This window comes from Ceratina calcarata, unplaced genomic scaffold, assembly GCF_001652005.2.
Source record: "Ceratina calcarata isolate Rehan_Ccalc_2016 unplaced genomic scaffold, ASM165200v1 scaffold267.2, whole genome shotgun sequence".
In the NCBI taxonomy this organism is placed as follows: domain Eukaryota; kingdom Metazoa; phylum Arthropoda; class Insecta; order Hymenoptera; family Apidae; genus Ceratina; species Ceratina calcarata.
The window spans coordinates 74368-99180 of record NW_017148873.1 but is presented as its reverse complement, the minus strand read 5'-3'; the positions used below and the strand labels follow the sequence as shown (position 1 = coordinate 99180).

At 39.1% G+C, this 24813-nt stretch overlaps 3 protein-coding genes across 9 annotated transcripts in view; 1 reads left to right on the top strand and 2 right to left on the bottom strand.

The window, feature by feature from the left end:
• Nucleotides 1-24813, top strand: part of Fas1 (fasciclin 1 Fas1 domain-containing) — a 150246-nt gene that overhangs the window by 69663 nt on the left and 55770 nt on the right. For all 7 annotated transcript variants that reach the window (XM_018021925.2, XM_018021924.2, XM_018021923.2 and 4 more), the window contains exon 3: nucleotides 15277-15467. In XM_018021925.2, the coding sequence (XP_017877414.1) occupies nucleotides 15277-15467 (191 nt within the window). The remainder of the gene's footprint in view (nucleotides 1-15276; nucleotides 15468-24813) is intronic.
• On the bottom strand, nucleotides 4531-11868 carry Orc3 (origin recognition complex subunit 3). The gene is made up of 14 exons (XM_018021928.2): nucleotides 11727-11868; nucleotides 11177-11308; nucleotides 10981-11101; nucleotides 10748-10902; nucleotides 10524-10681; nucleotides 10345-10453; nucleotides 10107-10271; nucleotides 9831-10028; nucleotides 9647-9763; nucleotides 9252-9539; nucleotides 8917-9150; nucleotides 8274-8393; nucleotides 5258-5325; nucleotides 4531-5000 (listed from the first exon to the last, which is right to left on the bottom strand). The coding sequence occupies exons 1-14, from the start codon at nucleotides 11748-11750 to the stop codon at nucleotides 4907-4909; spliced, it is 1983 nt and encodes a 660-aa protein (XP_017877417.1). The 5' UTR covers nucleotides 11751-11868; the 3' UTR covers nucleotides 4531-4906.
• Nucleotides 7410-8002, bottom strand: LOC108623429 (origin recognition complex subunit 3-like). The gene is made up of 2 exons (XM_018021934.2): nucleotides 7889-8002; nucleotides 7410-7781 (listed from the first exon to the last, which is right to left on the bottom strand). The coding sequence occupies exons 1-2, from the start codon at nucleotides 7964-7966 to the stop codon at nucleotides 7488-7490; spliced, it is 372 nt and encodes a 123-aa protein (XP_017877423.1). The 5' UTR covers nucleotides 7967-8002; the 3' UTR covers nucleotides 7410-7487.

The window sequence follows — 24813 nt, the reverse complement described above, 5'->3', positions numbered from 1 at the left end:
GATACAAACTGATAGGTAGGATTAACAAACAAATGCCACTCGACTGTGATTCGACTCGTTCAGTTGACAATTATTACAAGCAGTCGATTCCCTAGCTACTAATCGATACACGTCCACTGTTATAAGTACTGTTTACCAATTAGTCGTCGCACAATTATAATTGCTAATTGTGCACATCTCCGGATGGTGCTCATCGCTGGAATCGGAACCACCGGTGTCCGTTCATTTGCCCACGAAACCAGCCCGCAAGTACACGGGGCGTTAATTTTAAACTGCAGATAACAAAAACACTTTGCGGTCATTCGGAATTATATCAGCACTGGTACAGGCAGTCTAAATTCCATTGAAACGTACGATGCACACTTTATTACACAAAGTCAGGATATCACATAATTTATTATTATAAAATCAAGATTCTTATTAACGTAAGTTTTTGTGGACTGATAAAGCAAGATCTATCTCTTGTTCTGTATCGCTTTACGTTCTTCCCATTTCAAGTTGGCCGATCAGAAAGAACGGAGAACAGTTCATGAAAAGTTTGAAACGTGACCGCTGCAAGTTTCCGCACGGGGCTAAGCGTATGCCATTAATAATTTACGAGGCTGCTTGATATTCGCGGCGATTGCCGCGAAGATATTTGCCTTTATATGTAAAAAGATATATATTCCAAGTTCATAGTCGGTGACTAGAATAAAGGATCGAGTCGAGCCATGGCACGAAGTAGATTCTAGCCGATGATACGGCCGAGTTAAGGGCAGAATGGCGAAAGGATATCGGGGTCGCGGCGATTGAGCACGAATAGCGACTGGCCTGGAGTAGGTTAGACGACTCCCCGAACTCGAAAACTGATTCCGTTTCAAGCGCGACCGTGTTCGAGTTCGAAAAGGGAACCCTTTCCATAGACTTTTCTTGCCCGATGGATGCCCGGTCTCGAACGTATGGGCGTAAGGATCGATCGCCGCGCGCGGTAGTCGACGGAGATTGAATCAACCGGTAAAACGAGCAAATCGCTTGCCAGCACTTTTTGCATGACCGAACTTTCTTGCGACTTGTCGCATTTTGACTCGGTGAGACCGACACGTCGTCGCGTCGCGCCGACTTTTCCTGCGTTAGAGGTCCAGTTCATTTGTGTGACAGACCTTCAATACCACGAATTCTCAAACTCTTTCAAGATCTTACGTCGCATCGTCAGTTTCATTTACATTTGTTATCATCTGCTTTGTTTGGTCAATATAATAGAGTACTTAGAATTCCATTCAGACGAAAAAGAAAGGAATTTGACAGTCCATAATTTTGTAATATACATAATGATTTTTCCGATGTTCGAAACTGAAAAGCCTCCTCTTTAAAAAACCGTTTGTTTCATCTCGATCCGACTTCCGGTTCCGGAGATATTGTCGTGTGAATGATCGAATGTATCATCGATCTCGCACATTGATCGATTCGCCCAACTGATACATGTAACTATGTCAATGACCTTTGTCAGTAACAACAAAAGTTGCGACTAAATTTTGGAAGCCTGCATCCCCGAAATAGATTGAGGGATGAATTAAATAACGATTTTTTCCGTGTAGATTTCCTTTATCAATTGAGTGGAGTTTAAATTACAATTTCTATGTACTTTTCTATCGATTACGTTTTTATTATACAATTTCGTAATACCAAACTATTTATTAAACTATCTATCATCTATCATCAGAATTATTTATTATCTGTTCCTCAAGCGTGAAATTCTATGATATTAAAAATTACCTTCTTTGACGTTACGAGATAGCCTGCAAACTGATACTAGAGAGATAATGACCGTCGGACGTCTTGTTATGAGCGTAGACGTTTTAATTACGAAGGAGAAGAAGATACTACTTTTTATGTTTCTTCTCGTTCAGACAACGAAATCAACGTCAATCAAGGAACTCCGTAATTCGTTCCACGACACGTGCCTTCGTTTAATTAAACCACGATAGCATAGCGTAGGTAGTGACATGAAAAGTATATAAGAGGGAAGAATTAACTGCTTCATCACATTTTCACTGCGTTTACTTTCCTCTTATTCTGTCTGGAATTTTTAAAAAAGATATCAATTTACTTGACAAACTATGTATTAATCTAGATTACATTTTTCTAATTTCCTTTTTCTATGTACTTATATTTGTAAAATCTGTTCGTTAATACGTCATTAAAATACGTTAATAAATTAATACGTCATGACGTAAATTAAAATGTTAATAAATGCAGATTTGAGAATTTAACGTTTTTAATGAAATAAAACGTGAAGTTGAGAATGGCCCGATTCGGATCACTATCTCTGTTTTATGGAAGCTAACTTCTGCTAAACGTAACACATCAGACGAAAGAAAGTTCGCTGGGGGAATTTAATTAATTCTCCTCGATAATCGATCCGTCGGCGCCCGGTTAAAATGCGCGAACGATCGCGACCGTTTCCCGTCTTTTTTTCCGTGGTCGCTTTCATCAATTTAAAAGTGACCGGCGTTTCCGGCCCTTCCAGCATTTAAGGTCCATCTCTATGCGGGATTGAAAAAAAGAGAGAAAATCCGGTAAAGGAAAAGGATCGGGATGGAAAAGACAAGCGAAATTCGGACAGAATCGTTGAAATTCGTATCATGGCCGGTACAGCCGTATGCAAATTAGCGACATACGCCATCAATATGCAGGCAGGAAGTTAAATTATTCCGTAGATGAAACGGTTCTCGCAGTGATTTCCGACCGAGTTGAATAGGGTCATCGATCTAAACGCGGTACGAAGTTGAAGCGTTGCATTTTGTATCGTCGCCCGTTTTACAATTCGAAAATCTTTAATACTATAAAATTTTATTCGAGTTCCTAAAGGCGGCTAATCAAATTTGTATACTATCTTAAATTATTGAACTTTACTTTAAACTACCTTTCGGACGAAACATACTGAAAGTCTGAAAAGACTTTAATATCAGATTAATGCTAAAATTGAATCAAGAAAATACATGGAACACCTGTATTATTCGTGCGCAAACTAAACATCTTCAGTTTCAATTACCAATCATAAATGACAGAATACCTTTGCCCTATTTCACGGAATTTCTCATATTATACAAACGGTTTCAAAACTCTTTTTTCCTGATCACTATTATTATCGTAAATGAAAAGAATTTTTGCAATTAACAACTACTTTGAAATGTAACACATAAGCCGAGATCGATGATTAGAATGAGGGCAGTCGTCCGGAAATGAATTCAGCATCCGCGATCGTATCGAAACAATTATGCAGCGGCCACAGCTGCGAGCGTGTAACCACGCTAAATTGGCGGAAATCTTCAATATCGATCATGTCGATTATCGTTGTGCCAATCATGTCCCGAGCTCATACACGGTTCGAAGGCAGGCGGATCGGTAAGGAATGTGTCAAAAGCGGCGCAACGGCGCAGATAAGCTGCTTCGTTCTCTTCGCTAGCCCCGCGTATGATAGATGGCCGCGGTACGCGTACGTCCATGCATCGAATAGCGAATTAAATTTTGCTTGCTTCACAAATTTACCCTTCCGCGGTTTATCTGCATCAGACACCTGTCGTTTGTAGAATTCTGTTTGCCTAGGTGCGTTCAACTCGCAGCGCGGGACACGTTCACACACGCGCGAAACGTCGATAATGAAGTTCCGTTGTTGACGAAACGAAAGATAGAAACCTCGGTACAGTATCGAGTGTACAATACATACTTTATTATGCCTACAGCTGTTTCGCAAACTCTTCTTGCCTCGATCATACGAAACTGGCTCCGTGTACGGAAAGTTGACCTGGCAACTTTTGCAATTTGCACGTAAAATTAAAATTGCAAATGCCATTGAGTGGATTTTCCTAGTTCGTTGATTAAATTGCATTTCATCACGTGTGTCGTCTGGCGCTCGGTAAACTTGTTCAAGTACCCATTGTTCGCTGAAAGATGGATTTTGTTATTAGTTCGTTGAGAGCCCGTGAATAGGTGTGTATGGTTCAATACAAATACTGTAGTAAAAGTCGAAACAAGACGCGAATTTGATAGACAATAATACGTACTAAGTGCGTGCAATTAACAGAATTTTAATACACATTACTACAGTTAAATAATCAATTAGAAATTAATTTTATTTAGTATGTCACTAAAATCTCATCTTATGGGTACTGACAAAATCCAGTCGTTCCACAGTCGAATCAGTAAACTTTTCGCAAAAAATTTCGTTTTTTCTAAAATACTTTTAAACCGCTGGACCTACGAGAAAATTGCATAGATTATTGACGAGTTTATATTAAAAAATTGTAGCACTTAGCTATAATTTGACAATATTTCAAAATAACAGTTAATAACACAAAACTTTACAAAAGATTTTGTCAACGTATTGTAGCCTGAGCGCGCGTGTAAATTATTTTCAACATTACATCATATATTCAATTTGTTACAGAAAAATTAGAATTTACGAAGAATCATTAGCCTTTAAAGTTCTCCAGAGTAACTTATAATAATGGCTTAGGTGTTATCAGACGTTGGGTTGTTTAACGACACTTAGAACAGGGAAAAGTAACGATATTATCTCTAATCATCGTAATTATCCTCATAAATAAGAATGTTTCTCGACCGTACTTCTACGTTTCCTTTCCACCACGCCATAATTTTGTACTATCTAAATTCTATCTTGACTTTCCCTCTTCAAAGGGAAACACCCCGTCCGGAAAATTCCGCACGCTGCGTTATAGGACATTCGGTGCAAAAAGAAAGCATAACATACTTTTCATTTCATTTTTTATTCAAACACACGTATAAAAATAAAAAACTTACATATGAAAAAAGTTATTTCTAACATTCCTTAACACGCTTGAAACTTAATTTTTAACTTCAAACATTAAAATGATATTTGTTACGAAAACTAAAGAAATAAAGCGAACTAGGTAAGCCGTTTCACGTGGTCCGTCTTTTTTCGTGAACTCTTGATGAAACCTAGGAACTCCAGTTCGGCGACTGCTTGCGTAAAACGGGCTCTGAATCTCTGTTAAGGATAATACTATGACGCACGATAAAACTCGCACGGGAACACGTGGACGTGTGAATTATTCAAACAAGAGGCACGCGATGCCGCCACGGCTACGAAGTAACCACGGTACCTCGACTGCCACGGAGCCACGATTTTCACCATTACGGGGCTGCGGTATGAATTTCAAACGAAAAGTGGTTGGACAAATCTTTACACGCCCCATTACACCCAGACCCGGGAAGATCTCTAAATGAAAAAGGATACTGCAATTTCGGATCAACGTTCCGCTGTTCCTTGGCATCGTTTTCTGGATCGATGATAATTAAAAACGCCTGAAAGAATATAGTGGCTTTTAAAGCAAAAGTATTTCCGATCTTTGCAACTGATTTTTCAAAAGATATTAGGCTAAGCAAAAATGTTATCTGAAGTTTTTACTGAGTTACCGTATACAAAATAAGTATTAAAAAATAATCTATGCATTTTGAAAATAAGTACTTATAACATTATTAGAGACATATTACAAGAAAGAAATATACAATTACAAGAAAGATTGGAATAAATTAAAAATGTGAAAGAAATGCACGTGGCGTAAATTGAGTACTTTTAGCGTTAAAAGCTATATCTTGAAAGCAAACGGAACCCGCGTTGACCCATTAAAAGCTCGCTCTTTCACGTGAATGTGGCCCAACACCTTACGGATTGCGGTCAACGTCCGTAAAAATGGATTTCTAGCGAACTCCTCTCTTTTTCATTCACATCTCACCATTTTCACGATGTAATTTCTTCGCATAAAGAAACGTAATGCTCCCTTTGAGGATTAGGCGAAACAAAAGTATGCATAGATACAGACACATATTTTAAATTTATTATGAGACAGAAATATAAAAAGAGAGTGAACTGCGCCTTGGTTTTTATCCACCATGCACTGTTGTTTTAATTAAAGATTTATCAGTACTGTTAAAATATTCCGAAAAATATTCAGTTTCATAAATTCCATAAATCACGATGTAAAACGAAAATGTATATTTTTTGCTTTTCCTGTCCTGATGCTACGTTATAAATTGTATCGGCAGGTAAGCATAAATAAACAAGCACGTGAATTTTTGTTACGACATTGATTTAAGATCGCACGACGACCGAATATATCGAACCATCGAAATATGTATTGAAACACGCTACTATAAATTTATTACCTAAAATTCGTAAACCGTTAAAATTAGTAGAATTTCTGTTAGAAACTAAAAATTATTGAATGACACGTAACATATCCTTTTACACGCATTATGGGATAAGCTTAATAAATACAGGCACGTATAGGACTGTTTTTCGTGTAATTTTCCGAACCCTTAACGACCGCAGAAAGAAAATACAACAACCCTCATCCATTCTCGCGCACCCCATTTGCAGTAGTCGCGTGAATCACACGCGGCACCGATTAAAATCACGAAACGTTACGAACGCGTGCGTGATCATAAGTGTACCCACGATTGACCTGTAAACATGGACACGAACGGATTGTTACCTGTAGCCAGTCGTACATATTGATCAGCTTCCTGGATTCCAAGTGCAGCTTGTAAATTATACTGAGGTCGGGCAGCGTGGACGGAATGGCGTCGTCGTTCTCCAATTTGCAGCATCCGCACTGAAATATGTATTTCCAATTAAGTACGACATTGCGCGGGACAGATCGCCGCGGATCCCATCATTCCCCATCAGGAAAAATCTATAATCAATACCCCGATCGACAACGCTATCGATGGCGCGCCGGAAGAGTCAAAAGCCGGATGCGTGAACAGATGGAACGATCATTAATGAAGAGTGGTGAACCTACTCCTCGGCGAAACCATTTTAATGGGGCTTGCAAACACTTCGTAGTGGATTACATTCAAATCGGAAATAAATTGCGAGGAATCAGCAAGTGAAAGAGATGCATTGTTTCCGTGTAATTATAGAATTGGAAGTTGAATTTCCGTGGAATTAAATTCACTTCACAGTTCTATTACGTACATTTTATTGTTATTATTAACGCAAAACGGCATTAAGATGCACATGACATGATATACCTTCTTTTAATACTTAATAAATAGATACGATTAATTCCTTTTCAAAAATTCTCATTCACGTCCGAATAGGCAAAAACACTCCCAATTTTTCTTTCTACTTACATTTAAATATACGTGTGGATCATTCAGTCCAGTGTGGATTGCAGCTCTCAGAGATCCTCGAATATGTTGCTTCGCTAAATTACCGTCGCTGAAGCAAAATATTTCGTTCGCCGGTACGTGATTCGGATTGATCAAATATACGGAAAACACCTTTTGATCCAAGTAATTAATCACATCGTGCTGTGCTTGTTTGTAAGGCGACCGAGATTGCATCTGGGACATTTTCAAGAGTTTCTATGGCCCGGGATAAAAAACAGCGAAATATTGCGAGTTCGTTATTTCTTTTTCTCATCAATTTAGGTGTAACTTGAAATACAGTGAATTTCATTTCAGACCTCTTTCAATTGAAGACGACTGAGTTTCTCGCCAGTAGAAACGACGTCAATTGGAGTTGCTTTTACTTCAAAACTAGCTACTTCGATTACTTTTATATGATCCCTTAGATTTTCTCTAACTTCAACCATAGCCGAGTCTTTCGAACCCTCGATAATTGTTATGAGAGAATTCAACTTCGAAAGCAGTTCCGTTTTGGACAAAAAGCCCAACAGCTGCAGGCATTCTTTGTACTCGTGGGATTCTCTCAGATTGTTCATGTAAACTGCTTTCGTGTAGTATTCACGAAGCTGAAATCGTTTGTTAAAACAGTTGAACCACGTTCGATGACGAAGCAGTCCACAAAACGCGATACGATTATTAATTGCCTAAATAAATTTTTCTCTCGAATTTATACCTGTTTACCCATCGGCGCATTTGGCAGAGTAGATACAAGATCGTGTAAACATCTGAGCGTTAATAAGAATCGATCCATGTACTCATGAAACTCAAGCAACAATTGCGTTAATATCTCCTACNNTAACATATCCTTTTACACGCATTATGGGATAAGCTTAATAAATACAGGCACGTATAGGACTGTTTTTCGTGTAATTTTCCGAACCCTTAACGACCGCAGAAAGAAAATACAACAACCCTCATCCATTCTCGCGCACCCCATTTGCAGTAGTCGCGTGAATCACACGCGGCACCGATTAAAATCACGAAACGTTACGAACGCGTGCGTGATCATAAGTGTACCCACGATTGACCTGTAAACATGGACACGAACGGATTGTTACCTGTAGCCAGTCGTACATATTGATCAGCTTCCTGGATTCCAAGTGCAGCTTGTAAATTATACTGAGGTCGGGCAGCGTGGACGGAATGGCGTCGTCGTTCTCCAATTTGCAGCATCCGCACTGAAATATGTATTTCCAATTAAGTACGACATTGCGCGGGACAGATCGCCGCGGATCCCATCATTCCCCATCAGGAAAAATCTATAATCAATACCCCGATCGACAACGCTATCGATGGCGCGCCGGAAGAGTCAAAAGCCGGATGCGTGAACAGATGGAACGATCATTAATGAAGAGTGGTGAACCTACTCCTCGGCGAAACCATTTTAATGGGGCTTGCAAACACTTCGTAGTGGATTACATTCAAATCGGAAATAAATTGCGAGGAATCAGCAAGTGAAAGAGATGCATTGTTTCCGTGTAATTATAGAATTGGAAGTTGAATTTCCGTGGAATTAAATTCACTTCACAGTTCTATTACGTACATTTTATTGTTATTATTAACGCAAAACGGCATTAAGATGCACATGACATGATATACCTTCTTTTAATACTTAATAAATAGATACGATTAATTCCTTTTCAAAAATTCTCATTCACGTCCGAATAGGCAAAAACACTCCCAATTTTTCTTTCTACTTACATTTAAATATACGTGTGGATCATTCAGTCCAGTGTGGATTGCAGCTCTCAGAGATCCTCGAATATGTTGCTTCGCTAAATTACCGTCGCTGAAGCAAAATATTTCGTTCGCCGGTACGTGATTCGGATTGATCAAATATACGGAAAACACCTTTTGATCCAAGTAATTAATCACATCGTGCTGTGCTTGTTTGTAAGGCGACCGAGATTGCATCTGGGACATTTTCAAGAGTTTCTATGGCCCGGGATAAAAAACAGCGAAATATTGCGAGTTCGTTATTTCTTTTTCTCATCAATTTAGGTGTAACTTGAAATACAGTGAATTTCATTTCAGACCTCTTTCAATTGAAGACGACTGAGTTTCTCGCCAGTAGAAACGACGTCAATTGGAGTTGCTTTTACTTCAAAACTAGCTACTTCGATTACTTTTATATGATCCCTTAGATTTTCTCTAACTTCAACCATAGCCGAGTCTTTCGAACCCTCGATAATTGTTATGAGAGAATTCAACTTCGAAAGCAGTTCCGTTTTGGACAAAAAGCCCAACAGCTGCAGGCATTCTTTGTACTCGTGGGATTCTCTCAGATTGTTCATGTAAACTGCTTTCGTGTAGTATTCACGAAGCTGAAATCGTTTGTTAAAACAGTTGAACCACGTTCGATGACGAAGCAGTCCACAAAACGCGATACGATTATTAATTGCCTAAATAAATTTTTCTCTCGAATTTATACCTGTTTACCCATCGGCGCATTTGGCAGAGTAGATACAAGATCGTGTAAACATCTGAGCGTTAATAAGAATCGATCCATGTACTCATGAAACTCAAGCAACAATTGCGTTAATATCTCCTACAATAAATAAACTCCGAATCAGAACTACTCTCATAATTCTTAAACTTTATATAAAATTTCGTACCTTCCATTTACTACTTTTAATAACATCATCTGTGTTCTTCTCTGTTTTCAACTGTTGAATGTATTTTTCTATAGAAGGCAATTTTTTTATTTCTGACAAATCGTCTTCCGTTAACGACGATATTCTATCTTTTATCATTCGCGGTTGACAACAAAGAGAGTTCACGTTGTTCGCGTAAAAATGTTGTATCATACATATCTACAATTACGATAATTTTAAAACTGTTCGAAGTATAAAAAAGAAATAACTAAATCAGAAAGAAAAAAAAATTGATACCTTATAACTTTCTAAAAAATTCTCTACAGAGAAATCGTAGAACAAAAATATATCCGTTAACAACTGAAACGCGCGTCCAGTTAATTTGAACGGTATGTTCGTGCAAAAAACAGTTCTTTCTAATACGTGAGATAAAATATTGATCTGTGTTTGCATGTGGAATACCTGAATAAGAAATTCATGTAGAAATCTATTTTCTCGTTCCATCGACTCAGGATAATTTACTGAGAGAACTTACTCGGACGTTCAATTTCGACGTGACGTCATACGTTAAAGATCTATGAATAGCATGCAAGGTGGTCGCGACACCAAAAATTAGGACAAATTTCATTGTGTTTGAATATGAACTAAAAATAAATACAACATTAACGATGATACTGTAAGATCATAATATATGTATTCAAAAGCTCGCAGTACTTTAATGTTAAAATGAAGTCGTGTAGTACTGCGGGAGAACAACTTTCAAAATCAGTTATCATGATAACAAGAGGGTCATTTGTTTGACAGTGCTGTTCGTGCCATAATTTTAGCGCTCTCATGTGACAATGATTCTTTTTAATATACGGTTTCTCATCCTAAAAATAGGTACAGATTTAATTGTACATATTTTTCGAATACTAGCTAAAGTTTATTGAAAGTACCTTTTTATTATTCATCAATTGATAAAGTGATTCCTCTGTAATATCATTGATATTATTACAATCTCTGCTCCAAATAACAGCTGTATGCTTTGTTACTGGTTTCAGCTTAGAAACTATTCTTTGAAACATTATGGCATGATCGGGAACGTTCACGCCTACAATAAGATTCGTTCAAAAAATTATATTCATTTCTTTAAACAGTAGCAAACATTGAATAATTGTGATTAAGTCACCTGTTAATAATATTGCTGTTTGTATTTCATTTTCAAGCTGTTCTATGGACTTTTCTTTAACTTTTGAAACGAAAGACTCTAAATCGTCTAAAATTTGTTGGAACATGTTGGATCTCATGTCCTAAAATTTTAATAAAACCAATTAATTTAACGAGGTATAATTGTGACATTGTGTGTATGTTAACAATTTTATCACCTCTGTTGCTTTTTGAATACTTGTCCATGTCTCTTCATATGCGAGATACCATGGTTCATTGAAATAATTTCCCGATTCGAATTTTTTTTGCCTATTCCCGATCTTATATGCTCCTTTATGCGCGAAAACACCCTAAAATTATTTTTCATATTCTTTACATTAACTTAAAAATGTTATACGAAAAACTTGTAAATACTATTTATAATATTCAATAATTATTTATTTCATGAATAATGTTTAATTTATCATCATGCATTAACTTCTCAAACTTTCAGGACCTCACAACAGTGAAGAATAAAATTTATATAAAACTATAAGGAAAATGAAGTGTTAAATATTAATTAACTGTAATATGTAAACATGCTTCAGGATTTAATGCTATGACTAACTACTTCTACTAGCTAATGAGCTTCAATCTCAAATTCATTAAAATTCTCTCGTTAAATTAATCTCGTACAGTCGCTGTACATAGACCATAAAGTGTGCAAAGCACGGCGTTTGCGTTTCGAGGTTATGTAAGCAGAAGCAACAGGTATAAAGTGTACTATACCTTTGATACCGACACGTTGTCCATTTTAGTGAAGAAATATTCTTAAGGCCATATAACGTTAATAAAACAAATGAAGATTACATAAAAACACGAAAACAAGTAACCGACAACTATGACAAAAACAATCACCTCACTCGACCACGATCTGATCGCAACTGACGCTCAAGTTAGTATCACGGGCGCTCCTAGAGAGCGCTAGCTATCAGCCTCAACAAAAGTCATATATTTGATACTGTGTTTAGTGCTAAATCAATTCTAAGATTTAGAGTATAATTTTCTTTTCGTTCAGAAATGTGGCGACAATATTTTAAGAATTCATCCTAACAATTGTTTCAACTGTTCGAGTATACAATTCATTTTTTGAATACTGATACCATGAATGTTTTATTTCGCACAGAAATCTGTAATTTATTAATTATTCACTTATTTCCTATAACTCACTACACATCAAGCATTACAAAAATATTGATTGATGTATAGCATTTGGGCACAGAAATGACAAAAAATAAGTCTCTACTAATTTTTATCAATTATTGTTTGACTCTTTTAAGTATAATTGTTAGATACTGGCATCGTACTATAAAATAAATGTGATTATTGGAAGAACTGCATTTGTTTACGCAGCTTCCACTATTAAATGCTATAACATTCTGAGTATTCAAGTGGCACAGTTAGCAATGCGTGATACACCGTGCATACTTAAATGAATTCCCAATTGTACTTGTATTAAGGACAATTGGAATCAACGTGCTGGTCCTGCGAATGACCAGCACACTTACAATCAACGCATTGACAGTAGCAATTGTAACCAGAGGCGGGTGTGGAATTTTGAAAATCGGGCGTGCACGGTGGCGGGGGTGGTAAACGCGGTATTCGAATTTCACGAGCGTAAGCTGCCGCGATCATCATCTGAATCGCAAATGCGCCGATTGAATTCGTCGAGACCGAGCAAACAATCCGGAAACCGAGAGTTTGATGCCGCGTTTCCGTGTTTGGAGGTACGAGGGCGGGGCGCGCTCGTTGAACTTTCCTGGAACTGGTCGACTAGGAACCAGGGAGGTTGAAGCGTGCTACTTGCCCGGAGAACTTGCCTGCCAGAAACTTGTAATTGATTTAAAGAAGTGTCCAAACAAGGTGCTGCTCCCTATGCTTTGCAATATACTCGAATATCTACGCCGTGTAAACGAGCGCGCATCGAAATTTAGATTATTCGGTACATGCCTCAACACTTCTACGAGGCGATCGGTAAACCCATACTACTTATTACATTCCGATAGGGTTCCGATATAAAAAAAAATCACAAATTAATTCTATTTCCTGTTGAGTTTAATTTGGTCGGTTCTACGCCTAATGAGGTACTTTTGGAAAGAGTATAGTGGTGGCGTGTATAAAAAAGAAATTGCATGTATCTGTAATTCGTATCTCTTGTACCTTAACCAATCCGGATAAAAACAGAAAACACGTTTAGTAGAAATCGCGTCAGTACAGAAAAATGAATCCCTGGTCCCGGGTGCGGCTTACGTTCTGGACGATCCAGTTTTTCGTGTCGACGCTAAGCCAAGCACTCCTGACACTTTGGCAAACGGCAGCGCGTTTTTTGTAAAAGGAAAAAACCGTCGCGTCGGTAATCCTAGAACGCGTATTTTCTTTGTTAGCCGATGCTCCGTAACAGATTCGGCGGGCTTTCAGCTACGGGATAGCTAACGGAAGCAGAAGAACCGGGGATGGGTTTTCGGCGAGAGAATATAAATCGATTGCGCAAGCAGCTTTGTACGAGTGTTCTCGTTTTGTGGTCGGGCATCGCACCTGTGCCCCCGAGGGGTTTCGAGACGGGAAATAAATGGGATTCGATCGAGGACTTAATCATCCGCCTTCGTTGAAAGGGACGTCTGGGACAAAACGATGCAGAGATCAGGAGACCTATTGATCGTTCAATGGAACATATTTGTCTAGATTTTTCGATCGCCCGTACATGCGATTCGTCGCGCTGAATAAATAATGACTCCGCTTTCGTCCGTACCCTATATCCGCTATACATGATGCAATTTTACGGTATCGGCGATCTTTCTCCTCCTCTTCGTGTTTTACTTCGAACACACGTACAACTTTAATTGAATTTTCCCCGGTAACTCTAATTCAATTTTTATATGTACTTCGATAAGAAATTGGTCTGACTACAAAAGTCTACAAAATGACATGAAATCAATTTACAATTTTCTCTTTTAACGTTAAGAAATATACGAATTCACATAGATAACATTTATCGGCTAACTTTCGCAGGATCATAGCCTGGAAGTGAAATGTACTCGAACTAGAGTATCGGCAGCACCAGATGTCAGGTACTTTAAGAACGTCTCGTCAATCACCCGATATATTTGCATGCGATCTCGAGCAGATCGATCTCTATCCCCAGGACCCGAAAGAGTCATTTCCAGATAAGTTCCCGATCACGGCTCGTAAAAGGCATCGATCGCCGGGTGAAAGAACGCCGCCTCGCATAAAGGCGAGTGCAAAATCGGGCGGGCACTCCCGCTGACTCGTAGAGGGTGGCAACCAGGAACGAGATTTTCGCTGATGCGTCGATAAAAACGTTCGGCCGGCTAGTGATCGAACGGCAAGAACTACGAGAGTCCATCGGTTTCAAGAAAGAACTCGTCGAATCTGTTGTCGGTTTTCGAACGCAGGCGATCGCCGAAGACATGGGAAGGTCCGCACTTTTCTTAACGCGTCCCGGCGCGCGACGGACAGTTAAAGAAAATGATTCCCTCGGAAACAAGCATTTCTCTAAGCCGTGATAGCCGCTCGTTGTTGTTGTCCGTGGGGGGTTATGCTGTTCTCCAACGTTTCGCGACGCTTCAGAAAAGAAAACGGCTGACAGTTTAAAGGAACAAGACCCAATTTCTGGCAATCGTAATGAGGCGCTATTGTTGTTGCTCCCCCATCGCGTCGGTTCAGACTTCCACTTTTACACGGAGATTGAACTTTTCTCCGTAGGATGCAGAAACGCTCGGGTATTCGCGCTATCGCGTTTCCAACGGCAGACAGCGCAGCGGCTGGAAAAACCTCGGGATTACGAGGACATTCTAGCCGGGTAACGAGATAATAAAGAGGCCAGCTTTGTAGCACCGTGGTGAACTTTTTAGCTGCGTCGCTTTTCTGCCTTCAGCTCAAGCTTCATCTTTTTCCGGTTCTTTCTTCCGATCTTCCTGCTCTTTTTTCTCCGCTTCCCTGCCGGTTGCGCTGTCTCGTGATTCGCGCGCTCGTTGCGGCGGAGAATAAAATTCTTGCGCACAGTTGACGTGCGTCCCCGGTTAAATTTCGAGGGAGAACGATTCTTTTATGTTTCCGTTTCGGCGATGAAAAAGAAAGGCAAACGCGTTTGATGGATTACGTTTCACAGATATCAGTTCCTGCTCATCTATTTGCAGTTTCCCTCGTAGGGATTTATTTGTATTTGCTGGAACCAAATTAACATATACGAATGTATTTATGTGCTGAGTTATACGAGATGAGAGCTGTAAAAGAATGATCGTTTTCTCCTTTGTTTCAGCGAACTTTCCGAGAACAATCGAGAATCTTGGGGACTCAGTCTCTTCGGAATTGGACGGTAATCCACCACTTTGGGTGAGCAGGAGGCCGAGCACGCATGGCGAGGAGGTTTACATAAATAACGCGAAGATCCTGACAGAGCGGAGCAACTTTCAGTCAAAGGTTATCGTCGACGGTGACGTGAAAACTCAGGTAGGCGTTTTAATGCATTAATTACCTGCTTTGAATTTACGCGCTATGATTAATGCGTTTCATGTTATAAGCGAGCTTATATCTTAATATATTCAAATTGATACGATCCACAGTCTCCTACTTTTCATTCTCCATTATAATTTGTATATCAGATGACAATTGTAAAAATTGCAGTATAAGAATCTAAGTTATTTATAGACATTTAGATATTTTTAAAGATATATCTAACTTTTCTACTACGCTGCTTTATTTGAATTTTGCTTCAATTTATCATGAGCTACTGATAATGCACCCAGTTAAGATCGTAAAAGATAAGGAAATGCATTTTCATCGCGCGAACTCTTTTATTACCACCCAGTAAATTTTTGTTTATGCACACGCTGCGTTGCTGTTACTTTAATCACAAATTACTTCTTTACGAGCGTAATCTTGCGAATAATTGGGTTAGTTTACATGCTGCTTCGGGTGAACACAAACCCCGGTGCACACCGAGACCTCGAAGAGGTTGGAACCACCGCGCTTTCCAACCTCTCATGTGCCTTCTTCTAACGAGATTTTAATGAGCTAGACAACCCGCCCGGGCCAGAAAGTCTCGATTACGCGAGATATCGCTCGCCTCGATAACCTCGTCGAATATTCTTACCTCTCTCGGGGACGCTTTTTATCGACAAAGGTTTCGCCTCGCGCAAAACGCGGACGCAATAAGAAGTTCAACGAACGGAAAAACGCAACGCGCCAGAAGCTATTTCTAAAGCGTCTGGGGACTCTGATTACTTCGTATTTAGTTACGATAAAAATAATAATAAAGTTTGAATAAAATATCCATTAATTCTTTCAAGCTGTAGATTCCGCTAAAAATATTCAAGATATGTCATTTCATATACATTTCTATATATATTTAATTAAAACGATTTTAGTTCTATGTGGGCGGTTAAACTTCATAATGTGAATTTGCTTTGTATGCGTAGTACGTACTTGACACGGTATCTTATTAGTGTACCTCGATGATACTGAAGTTTGAGCCTGATATGTTCTGAATTGAAGTTTAATTGGATCCTATTGTGAAGCTGACGTCAACTAATCAGAAACTAATTACTCTAAGTAGTTTATATCTGATGCCTTGTCCTTGGCAGAAGTTGTCAAGTGCTTATCAAAAATCTGTAAGTGTACATCGTTTCGATTTTACTACCGGAAAGTAATTAAAGTATTAATTTCCTGGACATCGCGCTTATAAGTGACTCAGCCGTACAGTTCCTGAACCACCCGACACTTCTAGGGTCCGGTGTTCTTATCTGAATCGGCCTCGTTGAACGTTATCAAACGGATCCCTTTAATCTGCATCAAGTATCATCGTCCGATGAAAATCGCTCAGGGACCCAGTCTTCGGCTAATCTCTTCAACGCGCTCGCCCGTAGATCAATCCTCTTCCACTCATCTTCCTCTCTCCGTACCCTCCTTTCTCTTCCCCTAGGCGAGCCTCCTCCTCTCTCGCCGGTATTAGAGAAACTTTTCTCATCCACTTAACGCAGAAGTTCTATCGCCGGCCGTAGAGCACGAAAGTATCGGATCATAATTAATGTAGACAAAAGTGGGCTAATCGAATAACTTTTTACATTCCGATCTGGCGAACTTCGCCGGCCACTCTAGCTGGGGTTCCGCGACGAAGCCTCGGCCCAGCGTCGCGCGTCGGGTCAACTTTCTTTCGCGCTTTCTGCGCTGATTAACTCGTCGGAACCTAGGTACCAACTACCTCTCCGCGAGCTACGCTTGAATCTTGTTAATGCGAAAATAATCGTATTACGTTTTCATAGTTCGCCTGAGTGTAATCGTTTTACGTACGTACATTTCTTTTACGTTCCTTTTAACTCAAAAGATTAAAGAAGAACGTAGAGTTTTGAATTACCGTTTTAAAATATCGTGTGCTCTAAGATTTATATTTTATTTGCGTAATGTTTCGTATTCACTATTTTCTCTATTACCCTGTCCAATAAAAGTAATTAATATCATAGAATCAGAAGTAATGTACATATAGTCAACTGGATTTATTTTTAAGATTCATAGCTAGATATAATATTTTTCTTTTGTCAGGGATTCATGTTAAGTTTGAAAATGAAATTTGAAACGTAGAGCTTGTTTGCAATATAAGCTTAAAAAGAAATTTTTATGTCGGGATCAGAATTAATCCAATGCCTAGCACACGCAATCTGTTGTTTGAAGATTAAAATGTAAAACAGTGATAAAAATTGCGATAGAAGTAGATTGCAGCTTTTGCCTGAAAAACTCTCGAGTGTCCTTTCATTTGTATGTATAAAAGGATCCATTGTATTTACATTTTTTCTTATTTCTTCTGTAGCAAAACATGGTCTAATTTCTTAAATTATCTTGTTTATCTTAAAAGAAGATTTTTCTCTACAACATTTAGAATACAGGTTTTTATGTAAACAAAAACTTGTTGGATATCCATTTTAAAAATGAGAACGAGTGTTTTTTACATATTTAATTTTCTAATAAATGCATAAAATCCACAATTAAATAATATTAATTGTTTCAATCAGAAATTAAATTGTATAATTAAAGTGAAATGTAACAATGATGGTGAAATTGCCAGGTTATTCAAATAGCACAAAGCCAATGGACGAACGATGAGGGTAAACTTTGAACAGACAACCCCAGTCTTCGACAACTCATCTGACCCTAAAAAATAAACATCAGGTCGGACCCGTTCAGTATCCATTCGATTAACTTTCGAAACATAAACCGCCCTTATCTCCACGCTGCGTTATACTCCCAACGAACCTGTACTCCCATGTAACACGTGGAAGCTTCGCACCTCCGAAGATGGTTCGGACGAACGCGCGATTCGTTCCTCTTCCTCCGGTCGACTAAACGCGATCGATCGGGTCGCATCTCACGCAGTTTCGCCCTCGTCCGGCCGCGAGAACTATTCGGCAAGTATTCGGCCAAGCTGATTTTCAATTTGCTCCTCCGCTCCGGGTGAACGGGCTTGCCTTCAAACGGTTGCACTTTCAACCCGTTCTCTTCTTTTCGCCCGTTCACGTCGCGATGCCCTCGATCCCTCCTCATTTTCCTCTCCATTAACCGTAACTCTTTAGCCGATAGGCAGCTGACGGCACGGCGCAGTTATTCGGAACCTGGAATTTCTTTAAATTGTTAAGAAACAGACGGGCTCCGGGCAACGCGTCGACGAGCCGCGTTCCAACAGCGTCTAATGAGATCAAAAGCCCGCGAGCTTTCAACATTAAAAACGTCACTGCCTCCTTGACCTCGCGGCCAGCCTATCTTCTCCACTTTTTCTTTAGATCTCTAGTATACGCGTACAATTGCTTGCCATCGTGAATTCTTTCATATTTAGAAATTTCAATTATGAAAAGAAAGATAGACAATTATATATGCGTTACTTGAAATCCTTAATGTAGGTGTAGGATAATGTAAAATATGTTGATATATGCAGCAGTGATAAAATCATGTAATTTGTAAAGTGACACGGTTCCTATTATTGCATTACGTTTCTTCTTCTTTCGCGTATCACGCCTCGGAATTAGAGCGATGATGCTCCTTCTGCATTATATTTTTTAAATTCACACGGATAATCTCGCCTCCGGTTCCGTTTATCCCCGGGATTCGGTATGCAGTATTCCGCCGTTGAATAACGAAGACTGCACGAATTTTCTCCAAGTATTTTTTCGCCGAATCGCCCCGGCGCGCAGCGTGTGATGTAGTTCGCAGCGAGATCGTAAACGTTAACGGTGCCGGGACTTTGTCAGTTATTACGGTGCTTCCGGGTTGATCTCGTGTTCCTCCGAGGATATACTTTTCCCGTGGAAAAACGCGAGAGCAGAACGGAACAGGCGAGGCTGTTTAAATAAGCCGGAAAATATTTTTATACGATTTCATGCTGTCTGCTCTTTTGCGCTAACCATTCTTGCCCCTTTAATAACCCGCTCCACGTTCCACGGTTGCCATGTTAATTTCAACACGGCCGTTTCAGCCGTAGCTAGTTTCGAGCCCTTTTTACCTTTTACCTATCGTTAGTTAAACGGCGGCCGTAGAATAATAGAATAATAGAATAATAATATAATATAACGGAGGATAGTATAATAATAATGGGAGGCAATACGGAGAAACGGCCGAGTATCTCCGTGCGCGATTATGTTTTCGGCCTTCGTAGCTCGTTGCAGCGGACGAGCAACGAACTATCGTAATTAATGCTCACTCGAAGAAATTCGAAGTGAGGAAACAGTTAGCCCCGCGACCGACCAGTTTGCGCTAATGAAATTAACAGTTACGGTTAACTGAAGGTAATTATTCATTCGCAAACAACCGGTAGAAAGTTTGTTCCAAACATTGATTATATTGAGATAAGATTATTACGTATTCACTCTGTTTGGTGTACACCGTGACAGGCTGCTGGTGGTTTGACTGAAACACTGATTTCCTCGGTATTCGCAGCACGATTTCAATGCGAGTAATCTCATGCAACAGTAGCCCTGCTGTCAGCTTCCACCAAGTACTTATAAAGTGGAATATCAAGTAAACGACTTATAAGACGTCTATATCGACCGCAACGGTGATTCCATTTAAATTTATGATCAATTTATATTCATTACATGATTTGGACAGAGCAAATGGCATGAAATCAGCAGATGAAAGAAACCTCGAGGACAGATAGATGCGTATACTGTGCGCTTTTTAAAAGGCATTTCCGTCGGAAGACAAATTTGACTTTCATCTTGATACGTCTTTGTGTAAGCGTTACGTGGGACGTGTGTGACATGCGTGTGTGAACACATATGTGTCCCTGGTTGAAATAGGTACGCGTACGAGAGTAATGCGAGCATATCCGCTTTCAATTCGATGGATATGTAAAATATACGCCGTCGCGTCTCCGTACGTAAAATGGATACCGGGCGCTTGAATATTTCATCGTTAAATCGATTCGATATTATTGCGACGTACGATATGGGACAATTTAAAGCTTCCTTGTTATTGTTGGCAAGAAATCAATGCGACTGAAGGGTTAGGTAAAATAAAAATGATTATATCTTTTACCGAAATCCGTTCAGATAAATTTTATATAAAAAGGAAGTGAGAGACAAGGATAAACGAAAGCGACGAAGACATATAAAAGGGTTTTGTACGTAATAGGGCAGTCTGTGACGAGTGTAGAAATAAGGTACACTAAAGGTAGTATAAACTTGACGTTATGAAATAGAATGAGATTGTCACCCAGAAGGGAACCAATTTAATAAATCAATACATTTTATATATATAAACAAAACAGTATAAATAGTATTCACTACTATAAATTAAATAATAATTGATTTACATTTCATGGAGGCGAGAAATAGTAAAAATCATTAAGTAAGACACTTGTCTGGTTAGAACTGGGTATAAACTGTTTTTCTGGCTCGTGAAAAGTGGAAATTAGGAATAAAGAAACAGCTGCTCGTTTACACAGAGATGAACGGCGAATTAACGATTACGGTGCTCGTGTTCAATCTAGAAAACGAATTTCGCTCGCCTCGAGACCGCTTTCATGGTCGCAGGACGCGTTCTCTTCTCCGTCTTCACGGTGCAATTTCCTTTTACGAGACATTCTGGCAGGCCGTGGAGGAACTTTTCCCGGGAGGCCGGGAAACGCGACGGGACAAGAAAATGGAAAGGTATCAGAGAAGTTGGTGGTACCAACCGCGATAACTCGATTTGGAAACGAAATAAAGCCGAGATTCCGGTGGCCAGCCGAATCTATCCCGCGCGCACGCTGCTCGATCAAAGGATGGTCGCGTTACGGCTTATTAAAGATTGCACACCGCCGCCGGAACGCCGGAAGAGAGTTTTCCCAGCGATGAAGGAGCGGCGGAAACAAAACCGGTGGAAGCTGGGAGACGAAAAGGTCAACGCGTAACCGAGAGAGGAAAAAGGGAAATGAAAACGACCGCGCGGGGAGAGAAAAGTAGTGGCAGCAGATGAGATAAAAGTGATTCTCGGGTTCTTGAGGGATAGCCCCTTCTCGATTTTTCCAACCTCTATCCGATTCGATGAATCTCGAAGTGACATTAAAGCGGATGATCTCATTTACGCTCTCTCCCTTCGCGGAAACTTTGAAACTGTCCACGGTAATAAGAAATTTAATTTCTACATGCTTTCGCGAAATGTTTTATTGGCTTTACGTTCGCACAAACGTTCGACCAGTCGAATATGTCTAACTCGTGGCAATTCAATGAATATTCAGATTCTCAATAAGACTTATTAGAATAATTTACATAGCAGATAGAATTATACGATAGATAGGAAAGATCATGCTAGAAGAGACGTAAATTATTTCAGCCAAGTATCTTATTTCGTTTTCAAAATATAAGCTTTCAAAGTTTAAGCTTTACTTACCGACGCGGAATCAAAGGGTTATTTCCTAGAACCACGTAGTGGGTGTCTAGACGGGTTGGTTGGAGCAGGTCAGTAACTGGGTCAACGTGCGAGAGAGAGATTGGAGTTGTGTCAGAAACACAGCTACTACGAATAAATTACAACCGTTTTTACACGACGATATCTCGAGAATAAGATGTCGGATTAAAATGAATCAATGGCATTCTAAAGGAGGAGCTCTTCCATTTTTAGTAGCGGAAGTCTCACTCCATAGTCTTTATTTTTTACAATTTCAAGCTTTTTAGTAGAGAAAAATTAGATTTAACTTTGAGTAATAGAATTTACGAAACATTCGTTAATTACAATTTCACATCTTTATCATCTAATAATATCCTGTCCTCAGTGATCAAAATTGATACAGTCAAATCAAACACAGGCGGCATGGAATTTGCTCGTAGGAAAATACCGAAATTCACTTGGTAATAAATTTGCCAAGCACATCCATATAGGTTTCGTTAATATCAGCAAATTTGCTCTGCGAAGTGTGTCGTAAACCTTTTATGGGTGTCAACAGCTCGAAAAATGTGGCGTTCCCGTTTCGCGCTAGTACACATTACTGGAGGTCAGTCGGTCTGCTTTTAATCTCGCATAACATTCCCGGCGTTCGAGACGAGGGAACGAAAGCGAGTCGGGAGAGAATCGGCGCCACGGTGTCTCGATGCCACACCCTGACAGCACCCTGGAGCCGCGTTTTATAGCAATCGAACCGACGCTTCATGTTCGCAATTTGTGCTTTCTTGTATACCGCAGTAAATTTTGCATGTACGCTCACGGTCTAGTTCGTGTTTTTAGACTTATATCATTGGAATCCTGGACGTACTGTTGATTAACGTGTCTCTGTTAAAATAAAAAATCTTAATCTTATAAGAATTATTTTAAAATTAATTTCATTAATTTCAGGAAAGAGTTCTGACATTATTTCCTATATGTACTTCGGTTTTTCATTTTCTATAGTACGTGGAATACTTCTTAGTTATTTTTATTCTTGAAGCGTTATTATCAGCCTGTGAATTATACGATAGAAAGAAGCCGTAATGGATTATACAGAGAGACACCTAATAATGAAATGAAACATTAATTTTAGGTTTTCAGTTTGTACTGTTGAAAGCTCATAAATTAGCGTGCGTTTAAACCGTCGTGCAGGTTGGTTTATAAGCGTTTAACAAAGACCTTCGAAGCGGGCATAAAATTCCACTCCATTAACTTAGCACTCGTTAATTTACGTTTCCACTGGGACGCGGCGGAGGACACAATTAATTACGAATAGCCATAACGAACCATTCGCCTGTTTTTATTAATGATCGCATTCGAGGGTGTAAACGTGACTTCGGCCCCAAGACGGCCACCACGCCGGAATGGGCTGAAGTTTGAATTAACGACCTCTTGGAGAAACGTTCATAGTTTTGCCTCTTGTGCTCTGTAATTTATATAAAGAAAAGAAGAAAAAATCGAAATAACTGTAAATTGAGGTCCAGCCAAATAGAAGCTGTTGAAGTAGGTACTTCTATGTGCGACGTGATTAAGAAAATTTTATGTTAACTTTATGACAGAATTTTTTGTACTCAGTCCGTAAAAAACCATTAATTCTAATTGAATTCTGTATACAAATTAAAGTGAAAAATTGTATTCCATTATTTTTGTTTACGTCAATAAATGAAATATGAATATTTAATTCACTATCAAATGTTTAATAAATGGTGATCATTAAAGTCAGAATGCACAATTATATCTCATGTACGAAATTAATTCCATAATTATATTACAGTGTATGATCATGAAATTAACAGAGTTTAACTGATTTAGAGATAGCTACGTTTAATAATTTGTAAATGTTTGCTATATTAGTTCCAAAGGGTCGTTATTTTACCCCGATCACATGAGAATCCATTGATGATTATAATTATCGCTTAGCCTATTATACCTCTAATTCTGGAACAATTCTTATTTAAACAAATTGATCACTAAACTGTATCCCTTTAATTAATTTCATTCCACTGACCCGAAATAAATTACAATAATTGCAATAATAAATATGACAACATACCATGGCCAAGTATCAGTACTTTTACATATTTATTTGTATAATCAATCATTTTATTTTTATACGCTCTACATTAATTCCATTTATTTATACATTCATAACACTCGAGCTTTTATTATGAATTGAAATAAGGAACTCAGATGTTACCAACGAAAAAATCCTTCCATAGTGGTGCGTCTAGATACATAAACCTCATGCATATACTCCATGTACATTTTCATATGTTTTGCATATCACGCTTGCATAAACTTTCGCTGTTTAATGACAAGAAACTCTACCGTCATACGCGTTCTTACGCAATTGCTTTCCAGCGGTAGCGGAACATCGCCATGAAAACGTAAACAGCTTTGAGACGCGGCGACACATTTTTATCACGTCTTTAATCTCAGGGCGGCTCTTGCCCGACAAGAAGCATTACTTAAACCGCCCGGCAAGAGAAATAGTAGCGTCCCACCTTGAAAGATGTACTATCTGTCCGTTGTCCCACAAAGTTCCTGAAGAAACGTCGTGTTTCAAGAAGGGGGCACGAACCGCACGTAACAGCCGCCCTTGGAAAATTCATCCGAGTAGGGAGAACACAACCCGTCTTGGCTGAGCCGTTAGCCAGCGAGAAGGATTGTCCGCTCAGTCAGAGCAATCGAATCTAACGAACGCGTGCCTGGATGTGAAATCTATACACATAGGGTGGCTCTTAAATGCTTGACGAAACATTTATTTGAAGATGTGAATATAAGAAATCAAAACTGATAATCAAGTAGATTATATTACGTTTACTCATTTGCTCCAAAATAAGTATTCGAGTTCTATTTGTGATAGGTACTTATTAACTGTTGCTACAAGACAATTGACACTGTATAGTAC